General features: G+C 45.7%; 1 protein-coding gene across 1 annotated transcript in view; it reads left to right on the top strand.

The window, feature by feature from the left end:
• PI4K2B (phosphatidylinositol 4-kinase type 2 beta) overlaps positions 1-16,038 on the top strand; it is a 34,284-nt gene that overhangs the window by 13,118 nt on the left and 5,128 nt on the right. The window contains exons 3-7 of the mRNA XM_060247280.1: positions 2,314-2,514; positions 5,296-5,427; positions 8,073-8,226; positions 14,236-14,303; positions 15,174-15,273. Of these exons, the coding sequence (XP_060103263.1) occupies positions 2,314-2,514; positions 5,296-5,427; positions 8,073-8,226; positions 14,236-14,303; positions 15,174-15,273 (655 nt within the window). The remainder of the gene's footprint in view (positions 1-2,313; positions 2,515-5,295; positions 5,428-8,072; positions 8,227-14,235; positions 14,304-15,173; positions 15,274-16,038) is intronic.

The raw sequence follows: 16,038 nt of genomic DNA, 5'->3' as shown, positions 1-16,038 counted from the left end.
TCCCCTGTCCTCAGACAAAACCAATGGTTGGTTAAAGTTAACCTAGGGTGCAAGTCTATGAATTCATTTGCTGTTTTGAGCAGATTCTGGAGAGCATGGATTATGCAATGGTATATTTCTTTGTGACGCATCCTCTAATTTTTGTTTTGTTTTGTTTTTAAAGTTGAGTGTGATTGTAATGAGGGGGTAGTGGTGTTGGATTTAGGAGCTGGAAGACCCAGCTTTGAATCTCCACTCTGCCATGCAAGCTTGCTGGGTGACACAGTCAACCTAATCTTCCTCGCAGGGCTGTCATGAGGATAACAAGGAGGAGTGGAGACTGATGTAAACTGCTCTGGGTCTCCATTGGGGAGAAAGATGGAGTGTTAATGAAGCTCGGTGTGAGTGCCAGCTTGGTGTAGTGGTTAAGTGTGTGGGCTCTTACCTGGAAGAACCGGGTTTGATTCCCTGCTCCCTCCACATGCACCTGCTGATGTGACCTTGAGTCAATCACAAGTTCTCGCAGAGCTGTTCTTAAGAGCAGCTTCTGTTAGAGCTCTCTCAGCTCCATGTACCTCACAGGGTGTTGTGAGGAAGGGAAGGCAAAAGAGATTGTAAGCCACTCTTGAGACTCCTTTGGGTAGCGAAGGGTGGGGTTATAAATCCAGTCTCCTCCTCCTCCTCCTCTTCTTAATAAAATGCAACATCTCTAGAAGTAATGGACCAAGCCTGACTTTGTGCTAGTTGGCCAAACTTGCTTAACTTAAGGGCCCTATAGAATAAATGTCATATATCTGAGAGCCAGAAAACATGAATGTTAGATGTTTGAGAGCCACAAGACAGGGAGGGAGGGAGGGAGGGAGGGAGGGAGGAAGGAAGGAAGGAAGGAAGGAAGGCAAATAGATGGGGGTGGAGGAGGGAGGGAGCGGTGGAAAGAAAGCAACTTTTAACTTTAAATGCATTCTCTAAGTTGCCAGCTGGCTTGGCTTAGTGAAGTGCTTCTCCAAGACGGCTGACGGGAAGGTGGGGGCTTCAAGAGCCACACACTGTGTGTGAAAGAGCCACATGTGGCTCCCAAGCGGCAGTTTGGCCAGCCCTGTGCTAGTCCGTGCATTCATTCTGTGCTCATTGTTTTTGAGAGAGTTTTTTCAGGTGATGATTTGCAGATGTGTAGACCGGCTGGAGTTCAGTTTGTCACCGTTTTTGATTTAGTTCTGACGCACTTTCCATTGTACTTTGCAGTCTGCCCGTGAGGTGTCTTTTTTCTCCTCTGCTGTACTTTGAAATTCAGCATGAATAAAAAGGAGGTTGGTTGTGTGGTGGCTTTGGGGGTGGGGGGGGGGCACTGGCTGCCTAATGCCTGGTTGCTCTCTCGCTGGCTTTTGTGGCACTCGGTTGTATCACACAGTGTCAGTGAGATTCCAGGAGGCATAGCCCTGCTCGGGATGCATTTGGCTGGTGCTCTGGGCAGTGTCCACTGGATGCCACGGGGTGGCACAGAAGAGGGAAATGCTTAGGAGCAAAGCTATCCCTAAGAGAGCAATCCTAAGCAGGTGTACTCTGAATTCTACTACAGTTTATTTAATGGGTCTTACTCCCAGGAAAGTGTCATTAGGATTGCACTGCTAATGACACAACACCAGACAAACATACGCTTTTCTGACTCTGTAAAGCAGGGGTGTCAAACATGCAGTTCGGAGGCCGAGTCAGGCTCCTGGAGGGCTCCTATCAGGCCCCTGGGCAACTGGCTGTCATCTGCGTCCTTCTCCCTCTCTCTTGCTTCCTTCTGCATCACAGCTTGCTTGGCAAGACTTGCTTAATTGCATTGGAGCTGTAGAGCAAAACTTATTTTCTCTGTTGGCTGAGGCTCCTCCCTTGGGAAGAAAGGGGGGAGGAAGAGCTTGCTTTGCCAGGCTCTCTCAATTGCACAGCAGAGCTACTGAGCCAAGCCTCTCTTCCGTTTATTGGCTGAGGCTCCCCCCCCCCCCCAGTCCCCTGGGGAAGGAAGGAAAGAGCCAGAGCTTCCTTCGCCCAGTTCCCTGGATCCCATGGGAGAGATACAAAGAAAGGATCTTTAAGACCAATGAATGCTAACGTTTTAAGTTTTTTAAAAATATGTGTTTGCCTGTGTTCTTTATAAAATTTATATCTTTGCTACCTGATCTTAAATAGGTACGCACATGGCCCGGCGCGACATGGCTTGGTGCAACAGGGTCTCATTTAGGTCAGATCCGGCCTTCATAACGATGAGTTCAAAAGCCCTGCTGTAAAGAATAAAAACTGTAAAGAAATATGAGCCGCTTGGTAACTCTCTTCCTTTTTTTTGCTTTTTAGAAAACCATTGGGGTGTTTAAACCAAAATCTGAAGAGCCTTACGGTCACCTAAACCCAAAATGGACCAAATACTTCCACAAGATTTGTTGCCCTTGCTGTTTTGGCCGAGGCTGCCTTGTTCCTAATCAGGGATACCTCTCTGAAGCTGGTGCCTATCTCGTGGACAGCAAACTGGGATTAGGAGTGGTCCCTAAAACCAAGGTAAAAAGAGCTAACAGCAGTTGGCCTAGCAGAAATCAGATGGTTGTATATATTAAAGTTTAATTGTGTATTGTCACTAGAGTGAGGCCCAAATCCTAGGTTATGTGTGCTTTCCGTTTCCTGCATATTGAGCATATTATGCTTTGAGAGTTTTCAGCCAGTTCAGTGTAGTGGTTAAATGTGCAGACTCTTATCTGGGCGAACCGGGTTTGATTCCCCACTGGCCTTGGGTCAGCCTAGCCAATGGCCTTGGGTCAGCCATAGCTATCACAGGAGTTGTCCTTGAAAGGGCAGCTGCTGTAAGAGCTCTCTCAGCCCCACCTACCTTACAGGGTGTTTGTTGTTGGTAGTGGGAGGTAAAGGAGATTGTGACCGCTCTGAGACTCTGAGATTCAGAGTATAGGATGGAATATAAATCCAGTATCATCATCATCTCCTCCTCCTCCTCCTCCTCCGCCAGTGTCCCACAGGTGGCTTGTTCCTTTTGACAGGTTGAGCTGGGACGAACTTTTCCATCTCAGGTATTCAGGCATGTTGTTTTCCTGCCCACACAGTGACTTACAAAGCACGAAACCCCCCCCTCCCCCACCATGAATTTCAATGCAAAAACTGCCCAATTAGGTTGCTTGTTGCAACTCATTCAAAACCATAGACATTGCAACAGCTGAAAAATAACCATCAAATCAGTTAAGACTGCTGTGACTTGTCTCCGTCAGCCTCCCGTTTCCCATACATTTCAGTGCACAGGAAAGGTGGAAATGGAGGGTAAATTCCCTAAAGTAAATGGCCCAGGTCATCAGAGCTAGGGCTCTGTTTGTATTTGTGGCTTCCAACATAGGTGCAGAATGCTCTCTTTGCCTCAGTTCAGTGATTAAATAGTTGGCTTGAGTTTTTGAGAGCCGGTTTGGTGTAGTGGTGAAGTGTGCGGACTCTTATCTGGGAGAACCGGGTTTGATTCCCCACTCCTCCACTTGCACCTGCTAGCATGGCCTTGGGTCAGCCATAGCTCTGGCAGAGGTTGTCCTTGAAAGGGCAGCTGCTGTGAGAGCCCTCTCCAGCCCCACCCACCTCACAGGGTGTCTGTTGTGGGGGAGGAAGGTAAAGGAGATTGTGAGCCGCTCTGAGACTCTTTGGAGTAGAGGGCGGGATATAAATCCAATATCTTCATCTACCTCACAGGGTGACTGTTGTGGGGGAGGAAGGTAAAGGAGATTGTGAGCCGCTCTGAGACTCTTCGGAGTGGAGGGCGGGATATAAATCCAATATCTTCTTCTTCTTCTTCTAATTTTAATGCCTGGGCAATCTTCAGAGCCAATCGGATGCAGGTGTAGAGTAGGACCAAGAAAAATACCATGTTTGCTAGATAAGTTTTTCTAGGAATGTCCACACCTGGTCTACCTGCTTAAGCTGATGAAGGTTGGATCCAGCAGTACCCCCTGGCTACATGTGGATCCTTCCAAGGGAATATGATCCCACCCAGTTCAGAGAAACACGTACGTGTGAATCTGCTTTATACGGAATAAGACCATTGATCCATCCTGTCAGCATTGTCTACTTCGACTGGTAGCAGCTCTTCAGCATGTTGGGTAGAGGTCAGATTCTTTAACTGTCGATGCCAGAGATTGAACCTGGGACCTTCTGTATGCCAAGCAGAGGTTCTGCCACTGAGCCACGGTCCCTCCCCTTAGAACTAAAAAAAAAAGTTAAACACAAAGACACTAGCTTCCCATCAGCACCCTCCAGCCCTCATCAGTTTCTCCATCTTAAACTTTAATTTCACAGCGTTCTTCTTTGATGTGCAAACCTCGGCCCTTGTGGCTTTAAGGAAACTCTATGAAGTGGGAGGCTGTGGCTCGTGTAGACGTATATTTTAAAAGTGTGATGCCGTCAGTGTTTAATGAAGCAGATTGGTGGTTGTGAGGGAGTCAACCTAGGTGATATATCTGAAATGGTAATATCCATTAAAATTCTCCACAACATTCAGTGTATGACTGGGAATCTCAGGCTAATGTGTATAAATTTGTTTTTTCCCCCCAATAAGTTTTATGGGTCGTTTTGTTATGTAGCAATACAAACTTATGTATTATTTAAGAGTATTAACAAACAAATACTTTTCCACGTCACTGTTGTCAGACTTGTTGTTACAAGTAAATAAATCCCATTTACCATAAATGAAAAGCTTCTATAACAGTAGGTGTCTCAGATCTTTCTTATAGGAATTCTAAAATTGGAAACCAGACAGTCACTATATCAGAATGGTAGTTAAGAGTCCCTTAATGGTTTCAATTTGCTGTTAAGTTTTGCTAGGATATATGAATTCCAGAGTTTATTGTACCAGGTTTTTAAGGATGGAGTTTTGTCAATTTTCCATGTGCTGGCTATTGTTGATCTAGCTGCATATAGTAATAAGGTAATTCTTTATTGCACAACTCTGGGAGCGTTGTTCTGTGGTCTAAAATTCAGTAGCAAAGCTTCTGGTGCCATAGAAATATTTTGTTGAGTGTGTTTAAATTTGTTTTAAAGAATTTAAGGTATAGCCTGAATAGATTGGGTTTGTGGCCTTTTGCGTTTGCCCCAGAGGATGATGGAGCTACTCAGCAGTGTTCATGTATAGTCACTTCTGAAAGTATATATACAACCTTCACATGAAAATGTAGCCAAAGTAAGCGTACCATAACTATGGATTATTTATTTTTATTTATTTATTTATTTGTAATTTATATCCCGCCCTTCCCACCAGGTGGCTCAATGCGGCTTATGTTTTGCCTTGTGTATTTTCAGGTTGTGTGGATTGTCAGCGAGACCTTTAACTATAGTGCAATAGATCGCGCAAAATCAAGAGGCAAGAAGTATGCTTTAGAAAAAGTGCCAAAGGTGGGGAAAAAATTCCATCGGATAGGACTACCTCCAAAGGTAAGTAAGCCCTTCCAGTAGACTTCAGATTGTTAGAATATTGTATCTAGCAGGATCATTCTTTTCCAGGTATAAAATACAGGAATTCCTTTAGGAGCCTCTGAAGCTAGACCAGCTTAGAAGTTCAGGGTTTCTCTCCATCCCACCAGTAGATGGAACGGCAGTAGTTTTTGATATCTTTTTACCAGGATAAAAATCATCACAGAATTAGTTCCACATATCCAAGGTAACATTGGGCTTCAGTTTCTTGAGTAGCAGTCCCTTGTGCTGTATGACAGACCACTTCTGAAATCAAGGGTGGGAAAGGACAGCACCTTCCAGAAACTCAGCCTTGCTGAGCAGTATTGCCTCTGTCTTGTCTGGATTCAGCGTCAGCTGGATTTCTCAGGCACTTAGCCATGGCAAACAGCCACTGGCCTAGAGTGCGGATTGCCGCTTTGGGTTGTATGTTCTCAAATAACTATTGTATAATGGAGCGTCAGCAGCATATTCATGAACGGAAAATATTTATAATGAAAGAAAGTTAGGTAATCTCCATTTTGAAGAATGTCTTCCTAAAAACAAACAAACTGTAATCCATGTGTAAAGACGTAATGGGTCATTCAGGTTTGTAGAATCTTTCGGGCTCAAGTGCCGTGTTCTACTGGAGAAAGTTTTTCTTCCAGACGTTTCGTCCTCAGCTGCGGAGAACATCCTGAGAACGAAACGTCTGGAAGAAAAACTTTCTCCAGTAGAACACGGCACTTGAGCCCGAAAGATTCTACAAACCCTAATGATGATGCCAGCCGTGAAAACCTGAAATCTTTGTAATGGATCAACTCCGGCTGGTGGTAACATTGCACACCACTATTCAGCAGAAGAAGTTTTGTCCCAAATCCATGCGCTGAAGTCGAATTGATGTAATAACTGTAATTTCCTGGGACCAGGCTTCTCACTCTTAGGCTGCAACACTGTCCAGAGGAAAATTTCAATCCGTCAAGGGCTAGGCCAGCCCTCTGATCCCTACTCCAAGTGTTAAACATTTCAGTTGAATGGCCAGTCAAGTCAAAGGCTGCCGAAAGCTCTGTCAAAGGTATCCAGAGACATATTTCTTATCTGTACATAAACAAAAAGTGAGTTTTCTCTGCACCCCAGCTAGGCCTGGAGCCAGACTGAGAGAGTCAAGGGCAGGTCCTGGTTTTACCCCCTACCACTATGCTTTCACTTAGGAAAGGTAAATTTGAAGCTGACCTATAATTCGTTGCAACCTTTTTGTCAGGTGAGGCCTCCCTTAATAGACAGAGACGCATGAATGCTGTTTACTGGCAAAACTAGAAGAGATTATGCAAATTAAATTGGTTCAGTTTGCATAATCTATACGAGCTATCACTTTTAGCATAGAGCTCTGAGTGTGTGCAGAATTTTAAGTATGAAGCAATGCACATCAGTGACTTTAGCAATGTAAAGCAGCCAGTTTGGGGTAGTGGTTAAGTGCACAGTCTCTTATCTAGGAGAACCGGGTTTGATTCCCCACTTCTCCACATGCACCTGCTGATGTGACCTTGGGTCAGCCACAAATTCTCACAGAGCTGTTCCGCTTAAGAGCAGTTGTGGAAGAGCTCTCTCTGCCCCACCTACCTCACAGGGTGTCTGTTGTGGGGAGGGGAAGGGAAAGGAGATTGTAAGCCACTCTGAGACTCCTTTGGTTAGTAAAAGGAAGAAGAAGGAGGCTGCAGATTTATACCCAACCTTTCTGTCTGAATCAGAGACTCAGAGCGTCTTGCAATCTCCTATATCTTCTCCCCCCACAACAGACACCCTGTGAGGTGGGTGGAGCTGAGAGGGCCCTCACAGCAGCTGCCCTTTCAAGGACAACTGCAAGAGAGCTATGGCTAACCCAAGGCCATTCCAAAACCTCCAAGATGAAAAAGTCATATGGGCTTGAGGCATCTGTTCTGACTGTAGCACATGGGCTGAGATCGTATGTATGCAATGCAATCAAGCCCGGTTCTGCCAGAAAAGAGTCCGCACACTTAACCACTACACCAAACTAGTATAAATCCAATCTCTTCTGTCCTCTCTTCAGTGATAAACAATATGGCAGCTTCAGTCTGCCCAGAAGGGCTTTGTTAGCCGTGAAAGGTCTAGTATCCTGTGAACTGTTATGCTTAAGACTATTGTCATTTCATCTCCTTGCCCCCCCCCCTTTTGTGAGACTGAATCCATCTCCAGCCATCTATTAGTGGGGAGGGTTATGGTGTGAATTTAAAAATTCAGAATACTAGCTGCCTATTAGGTATGCTTATGGGCTCCATGGTGCAGAGTGGTAAAGCTGCAGTACTGTGGTCTGAACTCGGCTCGTGACCTGAGTTTGATTCCAGCGGAAGCTGGATTCAGGTAGCCAGCTCCAGGTTGACTCAGCCTTCCATCTTTCTGAGGTCAGTAAAATGAGTACCCAGCTTGCTGGGGGGAAAGTGCAGATGACTGGGGAAGGCAAAGGCAAACCACCTCATAAAAAAGTCTGCTGTGAAAACGTCGTGGTGCAACGTCACCCCAGAGTCGGGAACGACTGGGGCTTGTACAGGGGACCTTTCCTTTCCACTAGGTATGCTTAAACACAATTGTGTTCTTTTTGCCCTAAATGCGGGGTTTATTTTAAATTGCAGGTTGGCTCCTTTCAGTTGTTTGTTGAAGGCTACAAAGAGGCCGACTTCTGGCTCAGGAAATTTGAAACGGAGCCTTTGCCTGAAAATACCAGGAAGCAGTTTCAGTCGCAGTTTGAAAGATTGGTTGTGCTTGATTATGTCATCAGGAACACCGGTATTTAACCATTCCTATCATTTGTGCTAAGTAAGAGACAGCAAAGAGAGAGAGTTTGGTGTAGTGGTGAAGTGTGCGGACTCTTCTCTGGGAGAACCGGGTTTGATTCCCCACTCCTCCACTTGCACCTGCTGGAATGGCCTTGGGTCAGCCATAGCTCTGGCAGAGGTTGTACTTGAAAGGGTGGTTGAAAGAGCCAGTTTGGTGTAGTGGTTAAGTGTGCGGACTCTTCTCTGGGAAAACTGGGTTTGATTCCCCACTCCTCCACCTGCGTCCGCTGGAATAGCCTTAGGTCAGCCATAACTCTGGCAGAGGTTGTCCTTGAAAGCTGCTGTGAGAGCTCTCTCAGCCCCACCCAACTCACAGGGTGTCTGTTGTGGGGGAAGAAGGTATAGGAGATTGTAAGCTGCTCTGAGACTCTGATTCAGAGAGCAGGGCAGGGTATAAATTTGCGTTCTTCTTCTTCTAAAAAACCCTCCAAGATGAAAAAGTCATATGGGCTTGAGGCATCTGTTCTGACTGTAGCACGTGGGCTGAGATCGTATGTATGCAATGCATCTGTTACGTAGGAGAGGAATTTGGCAGTTGACTCTTGAGAGTAGTAATGAGACAGCTTGGGTTGACCAGCTCTGCATTGAGGATCTGTAGCTTGCCCGTCGCTGTACTCCTGGTACCAACCAACAAAGAGCCACGCGGATAATGGAGCAGGGAAAGAGACAAAGAAACCCTCCGCGAAAACCAGCCTCCACAAATAATAATGCAGAAAAGTTGCAAAGGTATCAAAAACAATTTGTTCCGATATAAGTATGAGAATCAATACATAAGGGCCACAAACCCACACCCAGAGTCACTTGAATACAAATAAATGTCCAAACTTTCGAAGAGGTGCAGCTAGCAGTTCCCATAGTAAAGTCATCCACGGAGCACAAGGCTTCCAAAAGTTCTAACTCCGTACAGCAAGGCCCGATGAGAGGAACGCGACGTGGCAGTACTTGATCTGTCGTTTCGCTGTAGCTTCTATGAGCTGTACATAAGCAATTGAAGCATCCACAAAATATAAAGCATCACACAAATGGAAATTGTCATAATCAGAAGCAGGGCGAAACCATACCCTACAGACAGTCTCATGAAATTTACGTGCTCGTGCATGTGGAAAGGCGAAACAATTTTGGCAAGTGATTCAGCAAGAGATTTCAAAAGTTTTGGGATATAACATCAAGAAGGCACCAGATATCTTCTTGTTGGGATTACAAATGGAAAAATTTCAAAAGCAAGATAGAACAATAATTTGGTATGTGCTTTCAGCTGCACGGACATTCTATGCGCAAATGCGGAAACAAGACAAAATACCAGAAATGTGGGAATGGGCTTTGAAAGTTATGCATTGGAGTGAAATGGACAAAACTTACAAGAATCTTAAAAGAACACGATCTGGAGAAGTTTAAAAACGAGGGGGGAAAGTTTCAAAAATACATTGAAAAACAATGGAACGTTAAAGGGCATTTGGTGATATTTGACAATGGTTAATCTTTAAAGAAACTATATATGGATTACAGTATTAAAAAAATAAGATTATCGGATTATAACTTTTTCATTTACTTCCTAATGACTAAGAAGAACTACCATGAAGATGGATTATAATTACAACCTTTGGGTTTTTTGGAGAAAGATTCTTTAATAGATAGAGTTTATTACCTTATAGCAAACTAAATTAAATAGTAATATGGAGATGTTTGTTAAGGGGGTAGGCATTGCTGGGGGCCACCAAAAGGGGGGGGGTGGAGAAAATGTTATATATGTGTATTAACATTTAATGACAAATGATAACATATTATTACAATATATTACATTATAATGAGTTGTTTTAAGCACAAACGAAATTTACATGCTGGTGCTAACAAACACTTGTATCCAATATGCTTGCAGTCGTTACTATCCAGTATGGTCAGTTTCTTAACCTGCTACATCATTCATTCATTCATTCATTCATTCATTTATATATATTTCGATTTATATCCCGCCCTTCCCACTGAGGTGGCTCAGGGTGGCTTACAACATATAAAACTTACATAGGTTTGGCTTAAAAACAGTTAAATAACAACAGTTAAAACAATAATTTAGTAAAACGTCAAACATAAAAAAAAGCAGCGGTCTATCAAATGCATTCTCGCTCCATCCAAAGATTCTCAGTGTCAGTTAGTTGTTGTAGGCCAGCTGGAAGAGGACTGTCTTCCAGGCCCTGCGGAACTGCTCTCAAGACCCGCAGGTGTAAGCCATCTTGAAATTTCTTAGATACAACACAGTGTTTGCAATACAGTTTCTCCTCCCTGGTATAGCTACATTTAAACGAATACAATTTTCAGGGTTCAAAAGCAAAGTTAAAATTTATATTCCCTACAGAAAATCCTTACAGCTCGCAGAAGCGATAGCGAAACGACGGATCGAGCACTGCCGCGTCGCATTCGTTTCCTCGTTCCTTGCTGTACGGAGTCAGAACTTTGTATTGATTCTCATACTTACATCGGAACACACTGTGTTTGATGCCTTTGCAGCTTTTCTGCATTCTTATTTGTGGGGGCCGGTTTTCGCGGAGGGTTTCTTTGCCTCTTTCCGTACTCCTGGTACCGGCAGGAGGAGAGGGTTTGCTCACGCTTGCGTTGCTGTTGGTTCCTGAGACTGCTGGGTGCCTCCTTTCGAGTTAAAAACCCTTCCTCGTTTATCATGAGGCATTTTCAGGTACGTGTTGTCCAGAAAATTAAAATGCGCTGAATGACTCTTCGAGGGAGATCTCCCACGTGCACGTGCAAAAGTGCTTTCTGAGTAGGGGCCCATCAGCAAGTGATGCCCCATGAAAAGCTGCAGCCGGCCCCAAAACACGCAGCAGTCACAGCTTGGTCTCCTGGTTTCAAAGCACTTTGTGGTTTCTGTGTGGTGGCATTAAAACAACGTCCATTGGCACCCCTGGGATTCCCTGCACGGCTGGATATTTGCAGAGAAGCTGGACCTGGGCTGTCGGTTCAAGCGTCCTACTGTCTGCAGGCCACCGTATCTGTTTAAGGCAAGCATTTCTGATGTGCCTTGTCCCGAAGTGCAGCTGCTCTGGTCTGGTGGTTTGGCAGCAGCTTCAGTACCTGCCTCCTTGCCCGTGTCTCTGAAAGGACAGAACGGAGAGATGGTAAGCTAGTCTCGATCTGTTCTGGCTGTTGCTCGGGGCAAGGACCGGCCTTTCTTCGAATCCTTAGCGAGCCGAGGAGGGCATCGATGCGAGGATTCTTCCATCAGAAGGACAACGTGAACTGGGCAGTGGTTTACTCATCTCAAAAGGCGACTTCTTGTTCCAGGCATCTGTTCAGTACAGGGGAAACCAGCTAGTTGGCAGGGAGGGGCACCCCAAAAACAGCAGTGTGGTCCAAAAGATTAATAGTAATGTGAAGCATTGGTCAGAATTTATTTATTTTTTGGGATTTTTATTCCGCCTTCTCCAAATGGGTTCGGGGTGGATCACAGCAAAGCAGAGTCAAAAGATTCATTAACAATAAGTTACAGTAGATTAAAAAACATCAAAACAGTAAACTTCAGAGGTAGCAGCCATTACAGAAAAAATACTTATTAAGGCCGGTTAAAGATCTTTAACCCAGCTTTGGCTCTCTGATGCAAGCAGCAAGGTGGTGGGAAAATTCTAAGGCTTTTATAGATTCCAGCCTGAGAATCACTGATAGTATCTGTCTCCCAGGTCAGGCTAACACTTTTCTCACCATTTGCAACCGCAGATGGGCTCTCACACTCTGGCCAATGCCCATCTGTCTTTAGATCTCAGACACTGTCCGATGATGAAGAAGAAGATGATATTGGATTTATATCCCGCCGTCCACTCCGAAGAGTCTCAGAGCGGCTCACAATCTCCTTTCCCTTCCCCCACCACAACAGACACCCTGTGAGGTAGATGAAGATATTGGATTTATATCCCGCCCTCCACTCCGAAGAGTCTCAGAGCAGCTCACAATCTCCTTTCCCTTCCTCCCCCACAACAGACACCCTGTGAGGTAGATGAAGATATTGGATTTATATCCCGCCCTCCACTCCGAAGAGTCTCAGAGCAGCTCACAATCTCCTTTCCCTTCCTCCCCCACAACAGACACCCTGTGAGGTAGATGAAGATATTGGATTTATATCCCGCCCTCCACTCCGAAGAGTCTCAGAGCGGCTCACAATCTCCTTTACCTTCCTCCCCCACAACAGACACCCTGTGAGGTGGGTGGGGCTGGAGAGGGCTCTCACAGCAGCTGCCCTTTCAAGGACAACCTCTGCCAGAGCTGTGGCTGACCCAAGGCCATGAGAACTTATCTGATTCTTATCTACTAAACCATCTTTCTAGCCAGAATACTTTTTCACATCTAAGATTGTCCTCAGATAAACTCTCTCTCATTTATCTAAATCCTAACAGCTGGATCTACAAGCTTATAGGCATCCAGTAGCTTTCAAATCCTTCAAACAGCGTAAAGCAACCTGGGTTATTGTCATAAGGGGACCAGTTCTAATTTTTTCCGCAACAAGGCCAGGTAGATGGAGTCAGTGGATGCTTCAGTGAATTTGGGGGCTGGAGCAAGAAGACCAGCTGAGATGGGTGCCCACCGCCTCACCGAAAGGCCTGGCGGAACAGCTCCATTTTATAGGCCCTGCGGAATAATAACAGGTCCTGTGGGGCCCTGATCTCCAGTGGGAGCTGAGACCACCAGGGCGGAGAAAGCCCTGGCCCTGGTCAAGGCGAGGTGGAGATCCTTTGGGCCGGGGGGAACCAGTAGGTGTTGATGCACTGAGCACGTATGCTGAGAGGTGGGGAGGGACGGTGGCTCAGTGGTAGAGCATCTGCTTGGGAAGCAGAAGCTCCCAGGTTCGATCCCCGGCATCTCCAAAAAAGGGTCCAGGCAAACAGGTGTGAAAAACCTCAGCTTGAGACCCTGGAGAGCCATGAATGGGGCTGTGGCTCAGTGGTAGAGCACCTGCTTGGGAAGCAGAAGGTCCCAGGTTCGATCCCTGGTATCTCCACTAAAAAAGGGTCCAGGCAAATAGGTGTGAAAAACCTCAGCTTGAGACCCTGGAGAGCCGCTGCCAGTCTGAGAAGACAATACTGACTTTGATGGACCAAGGGTCTGATTCAGTATAAGGCAGCTTCAGATGTTCATATGCCAGTCCAAGGCTGCGCAAGGCTTTAAAGGTGGATCCGGTACTCAATTGGTAGCCAGTGTAGGTGGCACAATACCAGCCAAATGCATGCCCACATGGGTGATGCCATCAGCAGGCATGCCGCCGCATTCTCTACAACCTGGAGCCTTCTGGATTGGTCTGGAGGGCAAGCCCATGCAGAGTGAGTAATCAAGTCTGGAAGTGACCATTGCATGACCAAGTCCTGGGAGGAGAAGTAGGGAGCCAATTGCCTGACCTGCTGAAGGTAGAAGAAGGCAAACCTAGCATCTGCGGTGCCCTGGGGCTCCAAATGCAAATGTTAATACAGCTGCTTTATTTTATTCTACATTATTGATACTCCGGACCCAAGGCAGCTTCCATTGTTCTCCTCAAGGGTGGCATTCTAGCTGGAGTTCCTTTGCATATTAGGCCACACCCCACTGATGTAGCCAATCCTCCAAGAGCTTACAAAAAAGAGCCTTGTAAGCTCTCGGAGGATTGGCTACATCAGGGGTGTGTGGCCTAATATGCAAAGGAGCTCCTGCTAGAATTCCACCCCTGGTTCTCCTCATCTACATTTTAGCATCATCACAACCCTGCGAGGTAGGTTAGGCTGCAAGGCTGTGACTGGCCCAAAGTCGCCCAGCAAGCTTCCTTGGCAGGGGGCGGATTTGAACCTGGGGGCAGGCCCAGTTTATTGCCATTCCGATGCAACATTAACTTACAGAACTTGTATAATTCTCCTTTAATAATGAGACCTTGAAGCTTTGTAAAGATGTGCTTATATTCTGATACTGTTTTTTCCTCCTCCTAATTCCATTGAAGACAGAGGCAATGACAATTGGCTAGTCCGGTACGAAAAGCAGAGTGACGGGGCCGACTGTTCAGATAAGGTAAAGTAAATGTCACCTATTGAAATTTTCCCCTAGAACTTGTTGTGTAGTGTTTATGCCAGGAATCAGAGCTTGAGTTGGTAATGGAGAATCCTGCATGTTTCTGATTCAATTTGCTCAAGCTGGAACGGATCCAGAGGAGGGCGACGAAGATGGTGAGGGGTCTGGAGACCAAGTCCTATGAAGAGAAGTTGAGGGAGCTGGGGATGTTTAGCCTGGAGAGGAGGCGGCTGAGAGGTGATAGGATCACCATCTTCAAGGACTTGAAGGGCTGTCATATAGAGGATGGGGTGGAATTGTTTTCTGTGGCCCCAGAAGGCAGGACCAGAACCAGTGGGTTGAAATTAAATCAAAAGAGTTTCCGGCTCAACATTGAGAAGAACTTCCTGACCGTTAGAGCGGTTCCTCAGTGAAACAGGCTTCCTCGGGAGGTGGTGGGCTCTCCTTCCTTGGAGGTTTTTCAACAGAGGCTCAGTGGCCATCTGACAGCAATGAAGATCCTGTGAACTTAGGGGGCGGTGTTTGTGAGTTTCCTGCATTGTGCAGGGGGTTGGACTAGATGACCCTGGAGGTCCCTTCCAACTCTATGATTCTATTATAAGCTGGGTCACATTAAAGTAGACAAGTTGAATATTTGCGCTAAAAATGATGTTTTTGCCTTACAACAATGTATTCTAACGTGTACTTCTGCAGTGACTCTGTGCCGCTTTGCTTCAGTATTTTTACGGCTTCCATTTCGTTGCTGTATTGCTATAACGTATCAAATGCATTCATTTGCACTGTACCAAATAGAACTGTCAGCATGAGCCTTATGCGCCTAAATTCTAAACTTGCTATCTAAATTGTGTTCTCCCCCCCGCCCCATCCCAGGATATCCAGTGGATTAACGAAAAGGAGCCTGTTATTCAAATTGCCGCAATTGACAATGGTTTAGCTTTTCCCTTCAAGCATCCTGATGAATGGAGAGCGTGTGAGTGGTTTGATTAATGCTAATCTCTGACGTTGTTCACCGAGAGCTGGAATAAATGCAGGAATAGCAGAGACTTCATGTGGGAGCTTCCCTTGTAAAGAAATGTGACTTTAGATCGGTCGGAGGTGCTCTGTGCATCCTTTCTTCAGCTGTGGCATATTAAAAATCTGCACCACTGCTTATTTCACATACTGATAAGTCAGCACATAAGGGAGGGATACCTTCCAGAGAGACTGAGGGACACAGCACGCCTAATTTTGTTAAAGTGAATTTTCTTATTTGCCTTGAAGCCAAGTTGAATGGTTTTCTGGATTCATAAGAAATCCTTCCTCCCTCCCTCCATTTCGGAAGAGGTCTGCAGCTTGTTGCTTGGATGGGCATCTTTGCATACTATTTGGAAATGGTGCAACCACACATAACATAAACCACACACATAAAGGTAAGGGAGGAATACCTTCCAGAGAGGCTGTGAGGGACAGAGCACGCCTAAAAAGCTTTAAGTGAAATTTTTTTATTTGCTAGTTGAGACCCATCTTTATGGATCTCTATCCTTTAGCCCTCCAGCAGCAGTCCTTTGAAATGTGGCAATATAAAAGCTTTTCGACAACACAGATTGAATGGGATCTCTTCCCCTGCACCCCCTACGAATCCCTCTCCCATGTCGCTGTATTGTGTCTGGATCCCAGAGTAGATGCTGTCCCTGAATGAATGGTCATGTTCACAGCTTGTGCTCACAACTGTTGGGTTTCTGACAGCAAGGCCCTG

Source organism: Heteronotia binoei, chromosome 9 (genome assembly GCF_032191835.1).
Source record: "Heteronotia binoei isolate CCM8104 ecotype False Entrance Well chromosome 9, APGP_CSIRO_Hbin_v1, whole genome shotgun sequence".
Classification (NCBI taxonomy): Eukaryota; Metazoa; Chordata; class Lepidosauria; order Squamata; family Gekkonidae; genus Heteronotia; species Heteronotia binoei.
Note: the sequence above shows the minus strand (reverse complement) of the source record. Positions and strands in the feature narration are given on the sequence as shown.